The sequence below is a fragment of the Ostrea edulis genome, chromosome 3 (genome assembly GCF_947568905.1).
Source record: "Ostrea edulis chromosome 3, xbOstEdul1.1, whole genome shotgun sequence".
NCBI lineage: Eukaryota > Metazoa > Mollusca > Bivalvia > Ostreida > Ostreidae > Ostrea > Ostrea edulis.
In genome coordinates, this window is record NC_079166.1 from 35,343,355 (window position 1) to 35,366,527 (window position 23,173).

General features: G+C 35.4%; 1 protein-coding gene and 1 long non-coding RNA gene across 5 annotated transcripts in view; one reads left to right on the forward strand and one right to left on the reverse strand.

Moving 5' to 3' along the window:
- Positions 1-23,173, forward strand: part of LOC125675752 (uncharacterized) — a 167,058-nt gene that overhangs the window by 97,233 nt on the left and 46,652 nt on the right. For all 4 annotated transcript variants that reach the window (XM_048913544.2, XM_048913545.2, XM_048913550.2 and 1 more), the window contains one exon: positions 21,094-21,300. In XM_048913544.2, coding sequence (XP_048769501.2) covers positions 21,094-21,300 — 207 coding nt within the window. The remainder of the gene's footprint in view (positions 1-21,093; positions 21,301-23,173) is intronic.
- Positions 10,035-11,757, reverse strand: LOC130053389 (uncharacterized). The gene is made up of 2 exons (XR_008801964.1): positions 11,598-11,757; positions 10,035-10,696 (listed from the first exon to the last, which is right to left on the reverse strand). It is a non-coding gene; the product is annotated as an uncharacterized LOC130053389 (long non-coding RNA).

A 23,173-nucleotide genomic window follows, 5' to 3' on the forward strand; every position in this document is an offset into this window, starting at 1 on the left:
TCTTCTATGGATCTTGTTGTACAGAAAAGTCTTAATAATTAGAAACTCTAATATTGTCTTTGTAAAGCACATGCTATCTGTGTATGTACTGCACTGTCTTAACAGTTGCTTGTTAAGGGGCATCCTAAACACTATTGTATTCATAACTGTTTGGTAAGAAAATCAATTTGATTAGGGAACTGTATCTTCTCTCAATGATCATGATATAAAGAATTTCTATGAACATACACACACACACATATATATATACATGCATTAGGGCATTGGCAAAGGGGCGGCAACCATCGCCCCGATAATTTTGAAAAAAAAAAAGAAAACAAAAATGCAAAATTTGGAGAGGCGATATCTGCTAATTGGAGCGGTGAGTATAACGCGATCTGTGGTCAATTTTTGCGAAAGCCATTGTTTACACTAGCTGATGAAAATGGGATCTACAATTAAGTGATAAGACAATGCCTTCTTGCTGTAAAAGAACCAATTTAGCAATACTGCTAACACAAACTTTCTGTCAATTCAATGAACAGGATATATGTATAATAAAATACATAATGGTAGAAGGCCAATCTCTAAAGCTTACAAAAGTATGAAACAATTAATTACATAGAATATTGAAAGAAGGATGAGGTAGACAGGGAATCCACACATTTCAGAGAAATTATCGCCACAAAAGATTATTTAAAAAGTGGGGGAGGATGTAAGTAGTATCCATGCTTCAGGTGCCTGCATGTGGATGAATGCTCTGGATTTCTGTCATAATATAATTTCAATTCCTTAGACTAATAATTTTGTCACATGCATCGTCCAATTCGGATTTCATGAAAATATAGTTACAATTTACATTACCAATTCATTTAAGATTTTCAAATATGACAGGAAAATTACAATAATATAAATGTGATGTGTTTATAAGTTATAAAGGAACGTGATATCTTCTGTCCCCTCAAGAATTTTACTTTTTATCAATGGTGGAGAGAGAGAGAGAGAGAGAGAGAGAGAGAGAGAGAGAGAGAGAGAGAAGAATCACATTATTAAAGTTATCAGTTTGACAACAGGCTGATAATTGAATGCATATCAATGTATCAAATCCATCATGAATATTCTTACAGGTTGCATATTATATATACATGTATATATACATGTATGTACGTATCCATCTTGAAGAATCTTAGAACATATAGAGGTCATTACGTGTATAATGTTACTAATTCTTGCAATAATGCCATTATAAAACAGTTTTGAAAACACAGTTGTATTTGGTTTCATGGTATAAATAGTACATAATTTACATATACCTCAGAACTGATCATTCCACACACATACATATTGTAGGTGTGACACAGTTATGTACAGCTTTTACAGATTCCGACACTGGTTTAATTCTAATAGATCAAAACAAGAACTATTACTTTTGTCAATGTGTTTTTACTATATCTGATGCTTTTTTTTTTTATCAAATAAATATTTAATATAATTATGTATTTTTACAATTAATATGAATGATCTGTGATTACAGTACAAAACAATCATGATACATGCATGTACTTACATAGTTACAACTTTTTAGGAAAAAAGAAATCACATATTATTAGCCTGTTTACACAGCAACAGCTAAGATGTTCAGATTTCAACATTTGACCTGAAATCTCAGGCACATTGACACAGTCACCAGCTAGCCCACTGTGATTAATTTATGTTATCAATTTGTGTAGAGCTGATAGGCACAACAACTGCAGGATGATGCTATATTTATAGATTCACAAAGGTGGCTTGATCATTCTAATCTTCACTAGCATATTATTAGATTTTGAGTTCCCAAGGGTACAATTGTATATGTAAAAATGATGTGATTGAATCTCTGAGAAAATGATTACTTACTCTAATTCTGAAGTCTAGCTTGGATAGAGGGGGAGATAAGGCCATCTTAAAGGCTGGGAGTAACCTAGAAAAATTTACACCCCTACAGCAATATATATGGCAAGAGGACAGGGCTTAGCAGTGTTATCAGAATAAGCAGCAGTCTGATGCTTGACTCTACACGTGCTCTGTAGCAGACGATATTTTGAACAGGGAACTGGCATGATTTATCAAAATAAACTAAAGTTCTACCACTCCGCTCAATCTGTGAGGCACTGAAAGGATATGTTTTTACTTTAACAAAACTTCACCCTACGAACTACAAAATGAATTCATCATTGTTTTATCCGTGTCTTTTAAAACATATAGTTTTTTGATAATATACACAAATATTGGTATATATGATATACTAATACTTATGATTCTCCTGTTAATGTCCAACGAAACAGGAACATACCCACATTCTTTTCAGCGAGCTCGTGTATACAGAAAAAATATCCGTACCCTTAAAACTATGACGTAATACACAGATAACGTGTACATATTGGCGCAAAAATCTAAATGTAGAAATTGTCTGTTACAACCCAGCCCCATAATTGTGGAGGGCAATGCGACACAATTACAACTAGTGCACAAAAATCAAAATAAATATATATATAGTCACTTCGTAACGAACGGAATAATTAATAAAATGTGTCTATGGTAATATACATGCACAGATATTCAATATACGCCCACATAAATACATACATGCAACGAATTCTGTCAATGCTGTTCTTGTTTAATCAATTTAAAGAATTTGTCTATTGGACGAATTAAAGTGTTTGCATGGGTTTTAACTTTCACTTGATGCACAAAACATGCACTATCCGGAATAGTTTCTTGAACGACTCCCATAGGCCAGGAATTTCGAGGAACACTGGGATCCACTATCAGAACGATGTCACCAACTTTCATGTTTTTCTTCACATCGCACCATTTCTGACACTCTTGAAGTAAAGGTACGTATTCCCGCACCCAACGATCCCAGAGGAGGTTTGCCATGTGTCGAATTTGTTTCCAGCGTCTTCTACAGTAACTATCGTTTTTCAGAAAGATGCCTTGTCGCAAGCTTGGTTTAGTTTTCATCAGAAGTAAATGGTTTGGTGTCAAAGCTTCCATGTCTCCTGGCTGATCTGAACATTTCGTGATGAGACGTCCGTTGAGAATTGATTCAATATCTCACAATCTTGCAGAGTATGAAGCCCTTCGTCATCCAAAACTTGCTCTCTCAGGACACTTTTCAGATCTGATGACTCGTTCCCACATACCACCATGATGAGATCATGCAGGTGGATTAAACTGCCAGTCAATATTTCTTTGAAGCATAGAATCCTGTGTCTGAGATAGGTTCCAGTCGTTTATAGCTCTTGCAAGCTCACGCACAGCTCCCACAAAGTTGGCCCCATTATCTGATCGCATTTTGATGAATTGACCTCGGCGTGCAATAAAACGACGCATTGCATTAATATAAGAATCAGTGGTCAATGCTGCTGCAACTTCAATGTGCACAGCACGACTAACTAAACATGTGACTATATTTCCATAGGCTTGACATGACTTCACTTTTGCTTTACTTTGAATGGTCCAAAGTAATCTACACCAACTCTCGTAAATGGAGGTTCGTTGGAAATCAAACGATCTTCTGGTAAACTAGCCATCTTCTGTTATCCTACCTTTGAGCGTTGACGACGACATACAGTGCCCTTAGATATAAGCTTCCCAATGGCTAAAGGTGCATAAATAAGCCATTGCCTATCTCTTAGAGCTGCTAGCAATATGATTTCTGCCAGTGTTTCAGGTCGTGATGAATCTGTCTAAAAATCAAAGATGAAACATGATGATTACTTGGCAGTGTTATTGGATGTTAACTTTCCGCTGGCATACTGGCTTTATGACGTCGCCCACCGATATGCAAAAGTCCATCGTTTTTATCCAAACCAGGGGTCAAGTTTTCGTATACAACTGCTTCGTTTCACATACGAATGTTCATCTGTAAGTGTATGTATCTCATCAGCAAATGTTTGATGTTGAATATAAGACAAAATAGTAGTTTCGGCTTCTGTCAAGTCTTGAAATGAATTATGTTCCATGTTGTATCGTCGAATGATTTATCGTCACCACTCTAGTAACTCCTCTGTACGTGGTAATAGTTCTACTTTTTTTTTTAGATTGTACCATGATGAATGATAATTGAGGAGTTTGTCAACACTTTCCATGACATCACTTGGTTTTTGTATTTTGACTAGGGAAGCTCTTACGTATGATTTAACTTCTGGATCAATATATGTCGTTCCTTCTAGTATTTCTGGTGGTGTTTTGGCCATTGTTCAACTGGAACCCATACAAAGTCAGGAACCTTAACTTAGTAATCATACTGTAGGATCTCATTTGCAGAGAGTCCTCTTGATGCATAATCTGCTGGGTTCAGTTTTGGTATTAATGTAATGCCATTCACATGGCATTGATCCTTCATTGATCACAGCGAGTTTATTTGCTACGAATGTTTGAAGTCTTGACATCTCCTTTCCTATGTAACGCAACACGGTCATGCTATCTGTCCAGAACATACTTTCGTCTGTAGGAATGTCTAATCCTGCTTTCAACATTGTGTCTGTGCGCAGAGCAACCGTTGCTGCTGTCAGTTCTAGCCTTGGAATGGTAGTTTGCTTTAATGGAGTCATATGACACTTGCTCATAACAAAAGAGCAATGGATTTCTTTGTGTTTTCTAAACGCAGGTATGAAACAGTCCTATATCCAAATTCTTTGCGTCCGTGAAATGATGTAGCTGAACAGAACACAATGTTCCGAATCCAGCACATTTTAAACACCCTTATATCGTGAATTTAGATACTTTTGCAAGTCACTGAACCAATTGTTCCACTGTATTGCAAGGTTCTAAGGAATTCCATCATCCCATCCAAGTTGAATTTTGAAGAAATTTTGGAGTATTTTCTTTGTCCTCAATACAAATGGTGCCAAGAATCTTAAAGGATCAAATACACTGCTTACCATTGGAAATATTTCACTCCTAGTGAGTGGTTGTTCCTTTACTTCAATTTTGAAGCAAAACGCATCCGATTCCACGCACCATAGTAATTTCCATCTTTCCATTGGAAGGTATCATGATCAAAGTCTAAATCCTTCACCTCTTTTGCTCTTTCTCAAACTGGAATGGACATCATGAAGTTTTTATTGTTGCTAATTCACTTCGCTATGTGAAATCCTCCTTTCATTAGCACTTTTTGCAAATCCTTAACTAAGCTGATAGCATCGTCCACAGTCTTAACTAACTTGAGACAGTCATCTACATAAAAGTTCCTGATCACGGTATTGATAACCTCGGTATCGAAAAGTGTTTCAGAATCTTTGGCAGTTTTCCTTAGAGCATAGTCGGCACAACTGGGTGATGAAGATGCACCAAACAAATGTGCAACTATCTGATATTCGTTGGTTTCCTTACATGTATCTCCATCCGCCCACCACAAAAATCTGTGAAAACTGGCATCTTGACGAGGTAAATGTACTTGATAGAACATACTATCATTATATCCCATCACTACAATCTTTTCTTGCTTGAATCTCAATAGTGTACCGACAAGTGTATTAGTCAGATTTGATCCCGGTAAAAGTTGGTCATTCAATGAAGTGCCTTGATATCTACCTACACAATTGAACACCACTCTCAGCTTCCTTTTCTTTGGGTGACACACTCCGTGGTGTGGCAAGTACCACACTCTTTCATCATCTTCACCGAGATATTTAGCTGGTACCTTGATGGCATATCCTTCACTTATGATATTGTCCATGAAATACTTTGTGAAGGTTTTCGTCATGGTTGAATCGTTTGGCAATAAACAATGATATGTGTACGGCTTGCTTCCTATTGTTTAGTAAGTTCACATTGTCGGACTTAAAAGGAAGTATAATCGTATAGTGACCATATTGATAAAGAATTGAATTAAATACACGTTCTAAGCATTTCTGTCAATATTGGATGGTCCACGAACGTCATCAATTTGTTCGCTCACTGAAATCAAAGTTCAATTGGTCGCGAATATGTTCTTCCAGTTTTTGTACATCAATGCGAATGACGGACACCGATGTACTGTAGTTCTCATTATTCGTAATCACTTCAAGTGGTCCGTTAATAACCCAACCTAGTAAAGTTTTCGCTGCAAAGGGTACATTACTATCACTGGGAATAATTTCCCAAGACTCCAATGCTTTCGTCACATTAACTTCGATCAGAAGTCCAATGTCACAATCAATCACATTAAATTCAACACCAAGTAAGTGTGGCCACCTTTTCACATCTTCCAGAGAAATCGCATCATTCTTGAACACTGGTAATGTAGATTGTGTAAAAACAGATGGTAGTTCAATGGTATTGTCACCATTTAGGTCGCTCACTTCCAAACCACAAATAACGTAACTGTCATGAACTTTTTCATGTCTCATAGTTACTAAATTTAATTTGATTCTCTTTCCTTCCATGTCCAACGAGTCGACAAGTAATTCTAAACAAAATCTAGCATTGCTACCAGAATCTAGAAAATCGTAAGTTGTCAGATATGTATCATTACATTTAGATTTTAATGTAACAGGTACAATAGGGAGTGCTTGATTTACGGAGTCTCCAGTCCCCATATAAGCAGCCACTGACAATGCTGTTGCTCCATTGCCTTTTTTTGCTCGAGTGACATGGTATCCCGTAACCTTCATTTTTCTTCCGAGGGTCAACATGAAGAACGCTAGGGTGAAGTTTCTTCCAATGTGTACAAGACAACTTCCATTGACAATTACTCTTTAAGTGTCCATATCTCAAGCAACCGAAACACAGTCCTTTTGACTTCAAGAATGTGTATATGTTCCTGGGGGACAAGGTTGGGTATTTTTTACACATATCCATGGAATGAGTTTCTTGACAACATGCACAGAGTTTTGTAAATGCGATTCATGTCCTTGACTAATTTTGTGTAGTGTAACAGTTTTCGTTATCACATACTTCTGAATTCTTAGATGAACGGTTGCTTCGTTGTGATTGCAAAGTTTTTGTGTATTATAGAAATCTTTGTTATTTTCCCAGTTTGGCTATCTTGTGAACTTTTAAAAGCTGCCTTTGAAGTGTTTATGACTTATCGTCCGTAAATTGGGTATGTGGGTTTCTTTGCTTCTTTGTGAACGAAGCTGACAAGATGATGGAACTTTACGATTTCTTTCTTTTCCTTTAGTTCGTACATTATATCTCTCCATTTTTCATGTAAGTAATAAGGCAATTTTTTCAGTAACAGTTTCAAGTTTTCTGAATATTCTAAGATTATAATAGCTGCAGAACTGTAGCTCTCTGAAAAATATTTTGACGGAACAGAGAGCTACAGTTCCACCTCTATTAAAAGCCTTCGATTTACGGCGCACAAAAAGTTGCGCACGGTTGAGACCTGATATCCTTGTATTCTTGTGTTGCTGTCTCATAAATTTAATATCAAAAGATTCTTAACATATTTTCCTACTATAGTTGTGTCCAAACATACCTTCAAATGTTCATTAAAGGCCCATAAGACCCGAAAATTCCCAGCTTCAAATAATTTCAATTGTTGATGTAGCCATGTTAGGTAGCCGGGTCAATTCGAACCCTGTTGTTGTTGGTATATATTCATAAAATTCGTTATAAGTTATATGTTCGCTCTTCATTTGTTATCAACACGAATGATTTATAGAAATTAAAAAATAAAGTTTTTCTAAAGGTAAAATAAGTTCTTGGTTAATGATAATGCTACAAAAGTCCTCAACACTCCTGTGAAAGGGATGGAGACCGGACCAGACTAATGAAAGCCGCATTGCCGTGAGTTTAGCTATTTGAATAATTATTATTTAAAGGAACTCAAATGATATATTATTTACAATATTTAGCTAAAATATTTGTGGGGATATTAGTTCACATCTAGACGTTATTGTGCAAGTATGGAAATCAACCGGGGTTCGAATTGACTCGGTTACTTAACATGGCTACGTCAACACACGAATTCATTTGAAGCTGGGAGTTTTCGGGTCGTAGGGGCTTTAATGAATATTTGAAGGTATGTTTGGACACAACTATAGTAGGAAAATATGTTAAGAATTTTTTGATATTAAAGAACATGACCCACAATATGCCATTTTTGGCCTACCAAATTTGGAAAAATTAAAGAACACTTTAGAATAAATCTAAGATTATATTTTTTATCCATAACATGAGCCAAGTTGTATTGCGCAATCGTTTCCTCACACCGGATGTGTAAAGCACTCAAGTAAATGCCCAAACCTACCGCAGTTTCACGTTTTCCGGGAATTTCGCATAAATTTGCCAACTTCAGTCTATAAATTCACATGGGCCGCATTACTCACGACTCAATTTTGTAAACTAAAATTAAAATGCAAAGTTAGATTAACACTTTCCATTAAAAAAAATTAACTCGTAATCAATGCGGCCATGTCGAAAAAAAAAATAATAATAACAAAAGTGTCGTCTGGAAACGTCAGATTCCAAGGCAGTCAATACATACATCTAACGCAGTTGATACGACTCAAAAAGAAACAGCAAAGGGGTAAGTTTTTATGTTGTTATATATTTTTTAGAATAAAAAATCAATATCTAAACGAGTAAATATGAGAATCATTGCCTATGGTAAAAAGGTAAGAGTGGGGGGTGGGGGGTTACACCTATCGTGTATGTTTGATTCCGAAGTCCGTTCCGATGGCTTTAAAAGTACCGATTTCCCTACCTTTTACTTTAAAAATGATATTGTTCGAAACAGAATGAATCTTCGAATCAAACGTACAGTACAAACTTTTACGGCCATACGGAATACCCTAGTTAGAATAATCTAACTGTGTCTCGGGACAGGCCCTCACCACAATCGGTCCGTAGGACATTATCATTTTAACGATAGAACATTCTATCTAGGAATACCCCAGTAAACATTTCAATTACACAGGCCCAGCATGTACACATGTATTACGCATGGAGATGTGCGATATATATTCAGACAGTGTGTTCTATCGTATGAATTTGTCCATTTATTCTCACAATTTTTTACAAATTTTGTACGTTAATTATTATAGGCTACAGTTCAAAGTTTCTTATAAAATATGAAGTCTGTCAATCGTAACTGTAAAGTTGTAGCAACGTGTTACACTAACAAATGTCCGCACATTACGGCAATGTCTAACACGGCTGTTAGCTTTATCTTTTTTACATTTGTACTTGAGAATTTGAACGCACAATATTTATACATCGAACGGAGAAGAAACAATTATGGTTTTGTTTTCGATTTCAACTATTTAATTTCGTAAATTCATAAGTCCCTTGTATATACGTTGAAAGAAACCTACAAAAACACTCAGAGAGTTTGTTTTTAATGAAGTAGGTCAATTTCAATACATATCAAAGTATATCTTGTTAAATAATATTTGACATAACTTGTGTTGAAATGTAGAGTATTAACTTAATTATATTTACTTTTTTTCGATTGAAGGGCAATAACTCTAAATGGAAAACATAGTTTACTAGTGGTGGATCCTAGTTTTTTGTTTGATTTTTTTCTTTCGTTTTGTTTTATATATACACACGTATATCAAATGCTTTAAATTAATTGATTTTAGAATTTTTATTTTGTGCTATAGACAAAATTGATATTGAAAAAATATGTTTTAAATATTAGGAAAAAAACAATCTATAAAGGTGAAACAGCAAACCCCCCACCCCACGAAAATGTATTACAATACTACTGATAATTTTTCTATTATTTATATTATTTCATGTATGGAGATGTGCATGGTTTTTGCAACAGTTTTCTTTTTGGATTAGGAAAATGGTTTACTTTTTCCTTAAAAAGGGACTTTGAAAGGGTCCATTAAACAGACCCAGGTTGGGAGATTTCAGGCTCTCGTGGACTTAATTTCCGTGGAAACGAGGGGGTTATTTATATTCGGTCTTTCCTACCCCGGGATAGGAAAGACCGAATAGAAATAACTTCCTCATTTCCACAGAAATTTACATGGACTACATAATAGAAATAAATTAACCATGTAATATACATTGTTGTAAACCGCATTCCCCCTCTATATTTCACACTGACATTAATCAACAAAACATTTGAAGATACACATTTTCAGTTTATTAGTGAAAAAAAATAATTCCAAGTTTTTGAATACAATTTATTAATTGATTCACCAAGCATTAATTAACAAGTTAATTGATTTATAATTAGATTTTAGGAAAAATAACCTAAGCTAATGAGTTTTAACATGAAGATAAGATTTTCATCCAACCCAAATTGTATAATTTCAATTACATGTATATGACATAAATATTTCAGATATCCCAAGGAATGGTCCCAAATTCTTTCTCTGTTTCAATTGTCCATGGAGAGTAAAACCAAAACACAGATCCAGGATTTCAAAGAAATATAGGACAGTGATCACCACTCTGATAGGGAGGGCACCATCTGATCATGATTTTCTGTGCAATAGATGCCAGAGTGTGTGTGTGTTGCTCCCATACTAAACAGAAGACTATCAACTCGGTTAGGCCACAGATTCAAGACAGTCCAGCACCAGCAGCAGCAGCAGCAGTTCTTCCAACTAGTCCCCCTTCTGTATCACTCCCATCCCCATGTACATCAAGAGGGCACACGTCATGCTGTATCTGCGAGTGACCAGGTCCAAAGTTAGTTGTAGTCCCAGTAGGAGTAAGGCATGAAATCTTCATTTCAAAAGAGGCCATCATTCCTGCCGGGGCTCGCTTCTGTACAAATCACCTACAACAAGACATAGAAGAATTTGAACCTATTGCTGACAACACCATGTTCAACAAAACAGGAGTGACATAATTAATCAATCAAGTTTTTGAGAGCTGAAGTTTTGAGAATATAAGGTTGGATTTTGACAACAGTGAAAGTCTAACAGTGAGCATCAGAATCTCCTGGGAACCCCTAAAGCTGCTTTTGAGGACTTGCTGACATATGTAAACCTGTAGAATATATGGAAACTTGTGCTTGATAAAAGCTTTATAACCTTTTTACCAGTGATGTATTTGTTGACAATAAAAAGAGTATTTGATTTTAGCAGAATAATTACTTATTATAAACTACTAGTATTATCATTATGATACTTAACTGGCAAATAACAAACAACAAACATGATTTGTAAATGTTATTTCCTGTATAGATCTACATGATACTTCTATTTTGGGAACATTATGAAAATAGGCCAATTTAGATTATTTCTCATTCTGTGGCATTTACAAGCATTACATGTAGATCTACATGCAATATAATCCAAACAATTTAAAACTACAGTGCCTTAGGCACTATTTCAAATATGTATCTAGATGTAATTCTATTCAAATCTATATTAATGCCTGAAAGATTTTTATATCACAGCTCATGAATTACGTTCTGTCAGTCAATAATGTATTGCACAAACATTTAAAATTGTTGGTTAAAAGACCTCAGTATCTTTACATGATTAATACGTATAGGAATATACAATTATTGATCAAGATAAATACAGTAAAATTTATACAGTATCATTTCTCAAATCGTATTTTCAGAGTCAATAATATACTGACTCTGATCCCCTATATCGGTGCTGTGTTGTTATTATTCACGCTATGAAATCTACATGTACAGGTAACAAAAAAGATCATTTGATACTTACTATTAGTTGTCTACAGTAATTTTCTTTTAGTCGGGTTTCACAGGAAATGCTCGTTGAACGTGTAATTCCGAGTAAATTCGAATTGAACATGTTTTGACGAGACGCGGTGTCAACTTATTTCGTTACCATTGATATCGATACTCGGTCGTTTTAATACAAAAAAAAATATATTAAAAAACTATGGAATATGATATGAAACAGAAGTGTTCCAATGATTCACTCCTTTCACCATGTAAATAGACTACATACTATATCTATTTTTCTTGTTTCAGTATTTTAAAATTCAAGTAAAAATAATTTAAAAGTAAAGTTGAACAATCACGGCTTTGAACATCATTTCCAAAATATTTCTTATTTCTATTTCCCAAATTTGGTCAAAAATGCTTATTATGATCATTGAATAAGCCATTCTAGCTATTTGAGTGCATATAACTTGATATATTCAGAGATTTATAGGTTCATGTACATTGTACATGGTTATTGGAGGTTTATTCCGAAATGTTAATTTTTTAACATTAAACACCACAATATTCAACGTCATATTAACAAAAAAGTATAGAATATGTGAAAAAAAGAAAAACATTTCTAGAAAGCTTAGTTCAAGAAGATTATTATATACAGACATTATCAATATCCCAGGCTAGGCCATTTTTCATGGTTTGCGGGTCATGTTCTTTATGAGACAGCAACACAAGAATACAACGATATCAGGTCTCAAGCGAGCGCAGCTTTCTGTGCGCCGTAAATCGAAGGTTTTTAATAGGTGTGGAACTGTAGCTCTCTGTTCCGTCAAAATATTTTTGCAGAGCTACAGTTCTGTAGCTAAAATTATCACAGCTTCCACAATTTGGAACTGACACTCGTTGAGGAAATTTCTGTATGTGTCTAATGCCTTTGCACCGTCTGGTTTTATAATAGGCCAATCCAATGCCGTTTTCACATAAGCTTGGACAATAATATCAGGGTCTCCATATCTGTTCTTGTATTCCTCTAGTGCTGCATTGTAGCCACTTTCTGCATTCATGTGAAAAAAATTCCGGTGTACTTTGCCTATGGTGAATTGTAACAAAACGTTTAGTCGCTCCTCATAAGAATAAGTATTTGCACAAATCCTTGTATTGAATTGTCGTAGAAACCTGCGATACTCCACGGGATTTCAATCAAATGTTTGTATTTCTGCCTTTGGTATGTTCAGTTCGCGTGCTACTCTAAGTATATCCTGATTACCATAGTCTGGCACTGGTAGTGGAAGTGTGAAACACGGTTGCTGATTTGGAGAAATGCTGTATATAGGAATTTCATCCAAGCGAGGTGGCGTAGGGATATGCATGTATGCACTATAATTATCTCCTGCCATATTCCTTGTTCTGTATGACTGATCTTGAGATCTTCTATGAAAAGCACTGGTAAGTTGGGGCACATACGATGTACTTTGTGGTATTTGACAAGTTACACATGACTGAAAATAATTCCTTTGATCTTTCCACGAGGAAGCACACGGGTTAAGTGTCACAGTGTTCTTTGTTTCAGGTATCTCGCATGTTCAACCTTGTTCGGGAGATATTCATCTAATTTTGGTCATTTATTTCACTTTGTTCCAGTTCTTCTAGAAATTTAGCTTTACCGTCACTTATCTCAATTTCTGTTTTAATTTCAAGTTCTTCGTCCTTTAGTTTCAATTGGAGTTTTGGCTATTCAATTTCCCTTTTTTAAATAATACTGCGGCTCTGGCTACCAATTTAGCTTTAGCTTTACGTTGATGCTCCTTTAGCTTTTCTCTGGACACATGACTTGAGGAGGTCCTTGAAGTTGTTTTTGAACGTATGGATCTCTTGTCAACAGGTGTTGTGTGCTTTAAAATCCACTCTTCCGCGGATTCCTTCACTGCGATGTGTTTTTATTTTTATGTTGAAATTCTTCATTGTCACTGATTTTTTTCAGTTGATGATGGAGACAGACGTTTCTGATATTCCTCATGTGAAAGAAGAAGTTCTTCATAAACTTGCAACCGCTTTGTATATTCACTTCTCACAACATTTTTATCAAAATTGTGTAACAGCAGCTGTTCTATATTCTTACTTAAGTTGGGAAGCTCCTTATCAGGTCTCTGTCTGAACTTTAATCGATGTTCGATATGGTATGCCAATCCCATTTCTGTCATGACTCTCTTTCGTTGTCCTTCTATAACTGGGTGTTGTTCATCATCACTCATGATTGTTCTTGTATACATTTTCGTATATGATGTACTGGTCACTGTCCAAAATGACTTCAAACATAACTCGTCTATGCGTATGCCTGGACATTCATTAAGTCAATGATTGCCATAATGTAACTTTCCTCAACTTCATACGATATGCTGTAATAAAACAAACCAATAATTGTCAACAATATGAATTGATACTAAAAACACATATGTGATAATGTATAATAATAATTCAAACTAGTCAAAAACTGATTTCAATACAGAAAATTGCTGTTTATAACACAGACTGCACCAAACAAGTAGTACTATGATAGAAATTACAATAAACATAAAAAAGCATCTGTAGTGCAAAACATAACAGAGTTATTGCCCCCGAAGTTACAAAATGTTTGAGTGCAACCAGTTTGCACCTTCTGAGCAAAATAATATCTATGCATGATCTTACTATGTGTCATATATCTAAAATAATATAGAGAGAGAAATAATAGGTCACATACGGTTTTGTTTCAGAATCGGGACAAGATTTTCTTTTTTTGTATTTAAAATTCTAAAAGACGAATACGAAGGGCTAGTTGTATTCGGCGCGCCGAATTTTTTTTTCAAGAAAATTTATCGCTTATTTTTAATCGTACGTTTCGGGCTTGATATTTCACCAGAAATCGCACGTGATGGGGTTACAATAGAGGTATTTGATATATACATCGGCATTTGGGGCAGGATCATGCGACACACCCCCTAACCTTTTCTGATCTGGGATTTACACACTTTTTTGTTACTTTTGAATTGTAAATATACATTAAGAATCATCTAAAACGTATTTTTTCGTCTCTGTTATACGAAAGCCGGATTGGCTCATTTTTAAAACGTGAAAAAAAATCTAACTCATTATAACGAGTAAGTATGTCGTTATAACTAGTTAGTTATCTCGTTATTGCGAGTTAGTATCTCGTTATAACGAGTCAATCATCTCGTTATAACGAGTTAATTATCTCGTTATAACGAGTTAGTATATCGTTATAACGAGTTAGTTATTTCGTTATAACGATTTAATTATCTCGTTATAACGAGTTAGCTATCTCGTTATAGCGAGTTAGCTATCTCGTTATTACGAGTTAGTATCTCGTTATAACGAGTTAATAATCTCGTTATAACGAGATCTTAACTCGTTATAACGGATTGATTAGCTCGTTATAACGAATTAGTTTGATTAGTTTGAAAACAAGCAGTAGCAATGATACAGGTACTTTAAAAACAAATAAACAAAATGTTTTCTTAATCTAAATATTTCCAAGATAAAAAACACAAAGGTCAACTTCGTAAGTGTTTGTAAAAATGCATATCTTATACAATAAATCATCAAAGTATATCAATTTGCAGATGTTTGCAGAAGTTTATATATCTTGCCGGTAATATTTAAATATTTTTTCGTGATATTAAACAAGAGAAATAAATTCAAGCTGCTGTTAGCTTGGTCAGCCCGTAATTACATTTTAACTTATTGGTGGATTGGCATTGTGTACAGGCTCGTAGCCCTGTTTTTCAAAGTTTGGGAGGACAGTGTTATGAGAAGTTGACTTCACAGTTGTCTATAATTGTTTACAAGCAAAACATAAATAAATAAATAAACAAAAAAATCCATACAAATTCAAAATCTAAATAAACCCAACATTCAAAATTCTGAAGGGGGTGCAAGGAAAAGCACGCACGCACACACACAAACTAAACGACGATTTTTACTCAAAACTCAAACTTCACAATCTTAAATCGTAAAGGATCGGAAGGGGGTTGGGGTTGGGGGTTAGCAAGTGTTCATCCTCCTCTACACGGGTTCAATTCATAGGGTCAAACGCTGTCTGACGAGTTACAGTGCATGACAATTGTGAGGACGTTCTTTTTATCTACTACTTTTGACTATGGATTACTCCGATTGCCTGATCAAGTATGAGCTTACCGCGGGATGCGACTGTCAACGCCCGCTACCTATACTTGTTCAAGCTTACATCAGACAGCGTTTGACCCTATGTAGACTGTGGACTTGGTGTCATATCTGTAAGCGGTCTTGCAATTTTTGAAAAAAAGTTTCTGATGAATTTTCTGTAGTATCCGATAAATCCTTAAAAAAACCTTACTTCTTCAGGTGATGTTGGAATTGGCCATGACTTGACTTTCTCAATTTTCTCAGGATCACGTTTGATTCCTTGCTCTGAAATTATGTGCCCAACATAGTTAACACTTAAAGGTAGACCTATACTCGGCCTTAAATGGACCCAATCATGAAAAAATTGTCTTTAGAAGATAGATATATATTCCAGTAATAGATAAACATTGAAAAATATATACGTTAACATGCTATTTTCATTGTTATTGCTTCTCAAAAGTAAGTAAACTGTACCCCATCCACATATCATCAGCCTTAATGAAAATGTATTCCTCCTTCTTATTTTTCTTAATAATTAATATTTGTCCAAACAAATGGGCTGTAATAAGCAACATATACTATATACCCATTATTTAATGATATGTAATCATTTATTTTAATAAATTTGAATAACTATTCCATAATGTACACTTTGTGAGCCCATACATGTTTAAAAAATACCATTTGATGTCAATATTGGTCTTTCCCCCCAATTTTTATGGACTAAACCTTGAATGAATTGTTTCTAATTTACAGATTATTATCTGAGAAAAAGGATTTGCGTAAGAAAATTACATGTTGAAGTATCATTTTAAAAGCTATAAGCTCTACAACAAGTCCCCCCCCCCCAAAAAAAAAAAATCTTGAATTATACATTGTCATATTTTCATACGACATGTGAAATTTGAGTATATTTACAACCTTCGATAATAATTTGAACTATTTTAAACTATAAATATTATAAGATACATGTGGTTTGCAATTAGATTTTACAATATATCTGAAAACAAATCATTCTAGAAGAGCGTATTCACAATGTGAATGTAAAACGAAAGTAACAAACTGAATTTTGATAGTTTTGCTTATATGATTAATGCATGTTTGTAATGTGTGTTATATCCTTTATCATGAAATCATTTACATGTACATACATTGGATATACGTACATGTACACCACTTACGCCGATCTATGTAGATGGAATTTCAACAAGGAACTAATCGCGTTATACAGATGCCGCCCCAATAATTTTGAAAAAAAGGAGAGGGGATCAGGAAAAAATGACAAATTTATGACGGTCGGTGAAATAAAACAAATTATTTGCAGCCGTTCTTTGAAGCTCGCGTCAATATCTGCAGCATTGGAGCAGCGAACACAACTACTATATCTGTGGTCACTGGAGCAGCGAAGTGTGAACTTTTATTTTTACACAAGCTTACCATGTATTTGTTCATGATAATTTGGATTCAACAGCTGCGTAGTTTAGAATTAGCAATTGTTACGCTCGAGAATTTTTTACTCATATGGAGACGTCACCATTGCCGGTGAAGGGCTGCAAAACTTAGGCCTATGCTCGACGCCGACGGTCTTTGAGTAGGGATTTTTAGCGTGTCATATCTGCTGTGACACGGGGTCTCGGTTTTTGCGGTCTCATCCGAAGGAACGTCCCATTTAGTCACCTCTTGCGACAAGCATAGGGCACTGATTACCTATTTTAACCCGGATCATCACAAAAGAAATAATATTATTATTATGATGCTGATGGAAATATGAATTGGACGGTCCCCCTTTCCCATCCGTCTCTCCAACTTTCTGATGCCCGCGTGATTCCATATGTTGAACATGGATCATTGTAAAACTTTTACATACATGAATAGTCAATGTACCTCACGGACGCCCTCATCCGCCATAATGTTGTCTGTTCTCCAACCGATTTTTTTCTAAAGCTTGAATCATTTTTAGCCCCCCCCCCTTTTTTTAATACAAACTTTTACCGCAGCTGATAAGAACATCTTGGAAGGAATCAATATCGGACATTCATATCGCCATGTAAAAATCAAACCGATATCTCTAAAATACGACATTTCGGAAAACGGACGCGTGGTTCCGCATTTACATTTGATTGTGACGTAGGCCGAGTATAGGTCTGCTTTAATTGGAAAAACTGGCATTTAGATGGAGATGATTTAAGTCCTGAATCCCTAAATATTGGCAAAACTTCCTCTAGTCTTTCTAAATGTTCCTCGAATGTTCTGGAAAATACGATGATGTTATCCAAATAAATCAAACAAATGCTAAGGTTTAAATCTGAGAACATGTCTTCCATCAGTCTCTGATAAGTGGCAATGAGGAATGCCCTCATTCATAAAACCTGAGTGGTCCTACTGTAAATGCCGTTCGTTCTTTGTGTTTCTCCTCAATTTCTATCTGGTGGTAGCCACTCTTCATATCCAAAACCGTAAAGTATATGTTTCCGTGTAGAGAATCTAAAATATCATCAATTCTGGGGAGAGCATATGCATCTTTAACTGTCCTTTTATTCAGCTGTCGGTAGTCAATGCACATTCTTAACTGACCTATCTTCTTTCTTACCAATACGACGATAATAGCCCATAGTGACTTTTACCGTCTAATAATACCACTAGTAAAACGTTACTGTAGATTACTCATCACTTCTTCAATCGTGTTTAGGCCTTTAGGGAAATCTTACGGTGTAACTGCTTAAATAGTACAAAGTAAGTAAGTTCAGTCTGATGTTTCACTCCCGTACTATGTCCAATATCATCTTCAATATGTGTAAAGACATTACTATATGCTTTGATAAGCTGTAATCCCTTTTGTAACTCTGATGGAATTTTAAAATTTTCCTCTATCTTCATTTCATTTAAAACATTCACACTGGATGCCTTATCTCTCAGCTGTGTAGCATCCTCAATAGTTACAGGTTGCAGCTCACGTAACAAGGCCTTTGGTGGAACTGTAACAGTTCTTGTTGTTACATTGGTAATATGAATAGGAACAATTCCAGTCCTGTTGTAGTCATATGAAACTAGGAATGGGGAAATGTCCAGGTTATTTGGATGACAGAAGAAGTAGTGGCTTGTGCCATCGCACACATTGGCTCATACAGAATATTTTTGTCTAAATATCCTTGAATAACCACGTCACTATTTGCAGGTATTGTAATCCTCCTGCTGCTGATTTGATGACTGCAAGTCAGTTTCCATTCCTTACGTGTTCTCGTTCCCGCAGAGATAAACATCGCATGGATAAATACCATGATGTGTACATATTAGCCTTTTGTAAATCCTGGTCACCATACACATCCTTTGTCATATGCATTATCATAGAAAGCAAGTTAGTTCCTATAAGAGCTGGAACTTTTGAGTTGTAGGAACTCTCAGGTACCACAAGAAAAAGATATTCCTTCATCAAAGGAAGAGCTGGAACTCCTAATACATGTAAATCTAAAGCAATGTACCCAGGGTAACTTAAGTCCGTATGCACATTCTACACTCAATGTAAAATCAAAGGACTGCAATGGAATGTTAGGAAAATATTCTTTGCATAATCAGAATGCTTCATTAGTAGTGGAAACAGTCGAACCAGTATTTCACAATGCTCTAGTTGCAATATCAAAGAGCTTTACAGATACTTCATTACATTCTCCAACTAATGATGAATTGGTACTGTAAGTTTTTGAAGAATATATATGTTGTTGGTATATGTGCCCTCTCTCCTTACACTGTGTAGTGTGAAATGACTTCTTTCTATTGTCTATGAGAACGCTTCAGCCTACTGTGATATGATCATGTTGACCACATCGATGACATACAGGCCCAGTATGACTTCTTGACACAGACGGCAAAGTACTTGTAGGACGCTGATGCATAATTATATCAGCCTCATGAGTATTCTCTATCATAGGATCAACATATGTAGATTCAGCTGATATTTTACATGCAAAATCTTCATTATTTGTTTGTCTCATTTGCTCAGATTTCTTCCCACCATATGGTTTTCGTTTTCCTTTCATGTTACTCTTAGTTGCTGAATCAACCAATATATCTGCCTCATATTCTCGTTCCACCCTACGAAGAGCTATCCGGAGATAATGAAATTCATGGATACTGTCATACTAATATGCTGTGGTCCTCTTAAGAGTAGGCTGTAATACAACCCACAGCATATTATGCAGCATAGAATTCTTTTCGCCTATATGTAATTCCTTTGTTTGTTCCACCTTGCTCATAATTGTATCCAGTCTACAATTGCAAGCAGTAACATCCTCGTCTGAATACTGCCTTGTTGAATAAAATTCTGCAAGTATATCTTTGACTCTGTCGACAAATCCGTAAACACTACCCAATTTTCTCAAAATGTCGGCAACTGTTGCTCCTACTCCGAAGTTCATCACACTTTTACTAGCTTCTCCTTTTAGGGATTGTCGTATGACTTGTAGAATATATAATGCAAGATGTTTTTCTTGAAATAAACACTGACCTTCGTATTGCCATAACTGAAAGGAAGTTGCACCATTTGCGCTGCCTGATAACAATGATAATTTGGGCACATGCTGAAACAAACCAGATTTATGATAATCTGACATCCAGGAAATAAACTCTGATGATTCTAGATTTGGTTTTACATTCAGTTCTTTGAAAGCATCAGCAATATTGCTGATCTCACTCTCAGACAACTCCATTATTCTTGCTGTATCACAGTTAAAGGGACAAAGACATTACAAATATAGAATATAGTAATGAATATGAACTGGAACAACAAATGTATCAATTACGCAATGTCAAATTTGAGCATCTTTCAAGATTGTTTTTCGAGAAGTCTTTTAAAGACGCCAAGAGCTTCTTGCGGCGGAAAGAAAAGAAGACAAAAAATAATAATAAACACAACAATATTAAAAGGTCTTTCCACAGGAAGGTGGAAAGACCTAATAAACAGACCAATATTAATAGGACTTTCCACAGGAAGGTGGAAAGTCCTAAATATCAATAGGACTTTCCACAGAAAGGTGGAAAGCCCTAATCATTAGTTAATAATACACTACAATATGTGTCTCACACAAAACAGAATGGACTTGACGTGAAGTCTCTTAGGAACACTTGTCAAAACTCCACAGGTTGACATAACTTACATTTAAAAGTATCAATAGCCTCAAAGGCTATGACATCTAAATAAAAGTGTGTGTGTGTGTGTGTGTGTGTGTGTGTGTGTGTGTGTGTGTGTGTGTGTGTGTGTGTGTGTGTGTGTGTGTGTGTGATAAATGTCTTTAACGATGTATATCGCATTATAATGTATTACTATTATCTAGGGTGCGGTTCATTATTTTTAAGAATTACATATGTTCAATTTCAAACAGATCACAATGAGGTGACAACTGGACAAAGAAAACAGAAAGCCACATTAAACAGCGCCGTGAACAGACCTCACAAATTTGAGATGGTGAAACAATCTTTGTCAAAATTTCTGCAGAAAAATTTTCCCGAATCACCACGCTTTCGATTATCTTCAGAGCCTAAAAGTTCGACCACAGAGTCCAAGCTCTATGGATTTCTGCTCAACATTGGTAAGAAATTAGTCTTTCACATCATGAAAGAAATATTTTACTAGGACATGTACACGTATATATACATCTTCATTAAATTTCACCAGCACTGTAAACCTTTTTAACCCATTTGTAGAATTTCTGCGAGATTCACGAGGAACTTTGAGTCGCGATTATATATAGTCGCGACCCGTCGTTTCATTGTCAGTAACAATAAATGTAACAAGATGTATTATACAAAACTAACAATTTGGAATGTAAATATAACACTCAGTTGAAAATAAACGTTAGTTTCTAGATGAATTTATGAAAAATATGATACCCAATTAAAAATAATCGTTTAAAATCAGCATTTTGCAAATTATATGGTCGATATAACGATCTGGTTTGCCAATACAACCTATCATTGGGTAAAATGCTGTCTGGCGTGTTTCATACCGTTCTTGGCACACTGATTTTGACTACGAATAACTCCGTTTACCTGATCAGGATATAGGGCTCACGGCGGATGTGACCGTTCGACAGGGGATGTTTACTCCCCCTAGGCACCTGCCCCCACCTCTAATGTGTCCAGGGATCCGTGTTTGCCCAACTATCTATTTTGTATTGCTTATAGGAGTTATGAGATTGATCACTGTTAATTTTCTTCACTTTTCATAAGGCCTATACAATCACTGACAAATCTCAGTTTGAAATATAAAAGCAAGCTATTGCAAAATTTCCAAACACACATTGCGATATTATGAATTACACGCAGGATATAAAAAAAAAAAACCCACCAAATTGATATTGTTAATGACAATTATTTGGTTAAAGTTTGCCTGCAATGCCCGCATTTGAGGTACTATTTTAACCCCGACCCATTCTTGTTGACTGTTTCAATTGATAAATCCTAATATTTACCATATTTATCATTTACTTCTTACTTTCTTTGCATTTACCGATTATCGTTCTTCAACCAAAGGCCAGTTCAGCAAAACTTACATGTATGACACTTTCGCTTTTTTAATTATTATTTTACATGTTTAGGCCGTGCTGTCTGACGTGTTTCATACCGATTGTTAGACCATTCTTGGCACACTGATTTTGACTCCGGATAACTCCGTTTACCTGATCAGTATATAGGTCTCACGGCGGGTGTGACCGTTCGACAGGGGATGCTTGCTCCTCCTAGGCACCTGATGCCACCTCTGGTGTGTCCAGGGTCCGTGTTCTCCCAACTATCTTTTTTGTATTGCTTATCATAGTTATAAGATATATCACTGTTCGTTATCTTCACCTTTCATGTTGGTGTATATAAAAGCTATTAAAAAGAAATCAGGAAAGCATGTCATGGGCTACAAATCATAATCAATATTTCATTTTCTGAATTTTATTGACATTGTAAGATATAAATATAACAAATCTGATATTTACATTTTGGTACTAAATATTAGGGGTGAAACGATGCATCACGATGCGACCGAATCGCGATGTAGTGGTCTCGATTCGATGTTCGATTTATTCCGGGTCTGTTTGGGTTCGATACGGTTCTAAAATCATAGCACACATTGCTCTTCATAACACGGTTTCTGATTAGCCAATGGAATTGAAAATTGCCCAATCAACATACGAGTAATTTTCGCTGTATCAAAATGGACGCAGTCAAGTTGAAAAATGTAACTCCAATGTATAAATCCTGGGTATGGCGATATTTCGGATGTAGGACAAGTGATAAGAGTGTTGCTTTATGTTAAACGTGTTTACATTATGTAGAATTTATTTGCAGAGAGCAATAAATACAACGAAACATAAAAAATCTTAGCATTATAAAGAATTTGGTATATGCTATTGTATCGAATCAAAAATCATCGAACCCGAGACTAAAATATCGAAAATCGAATCGAATTGAGAA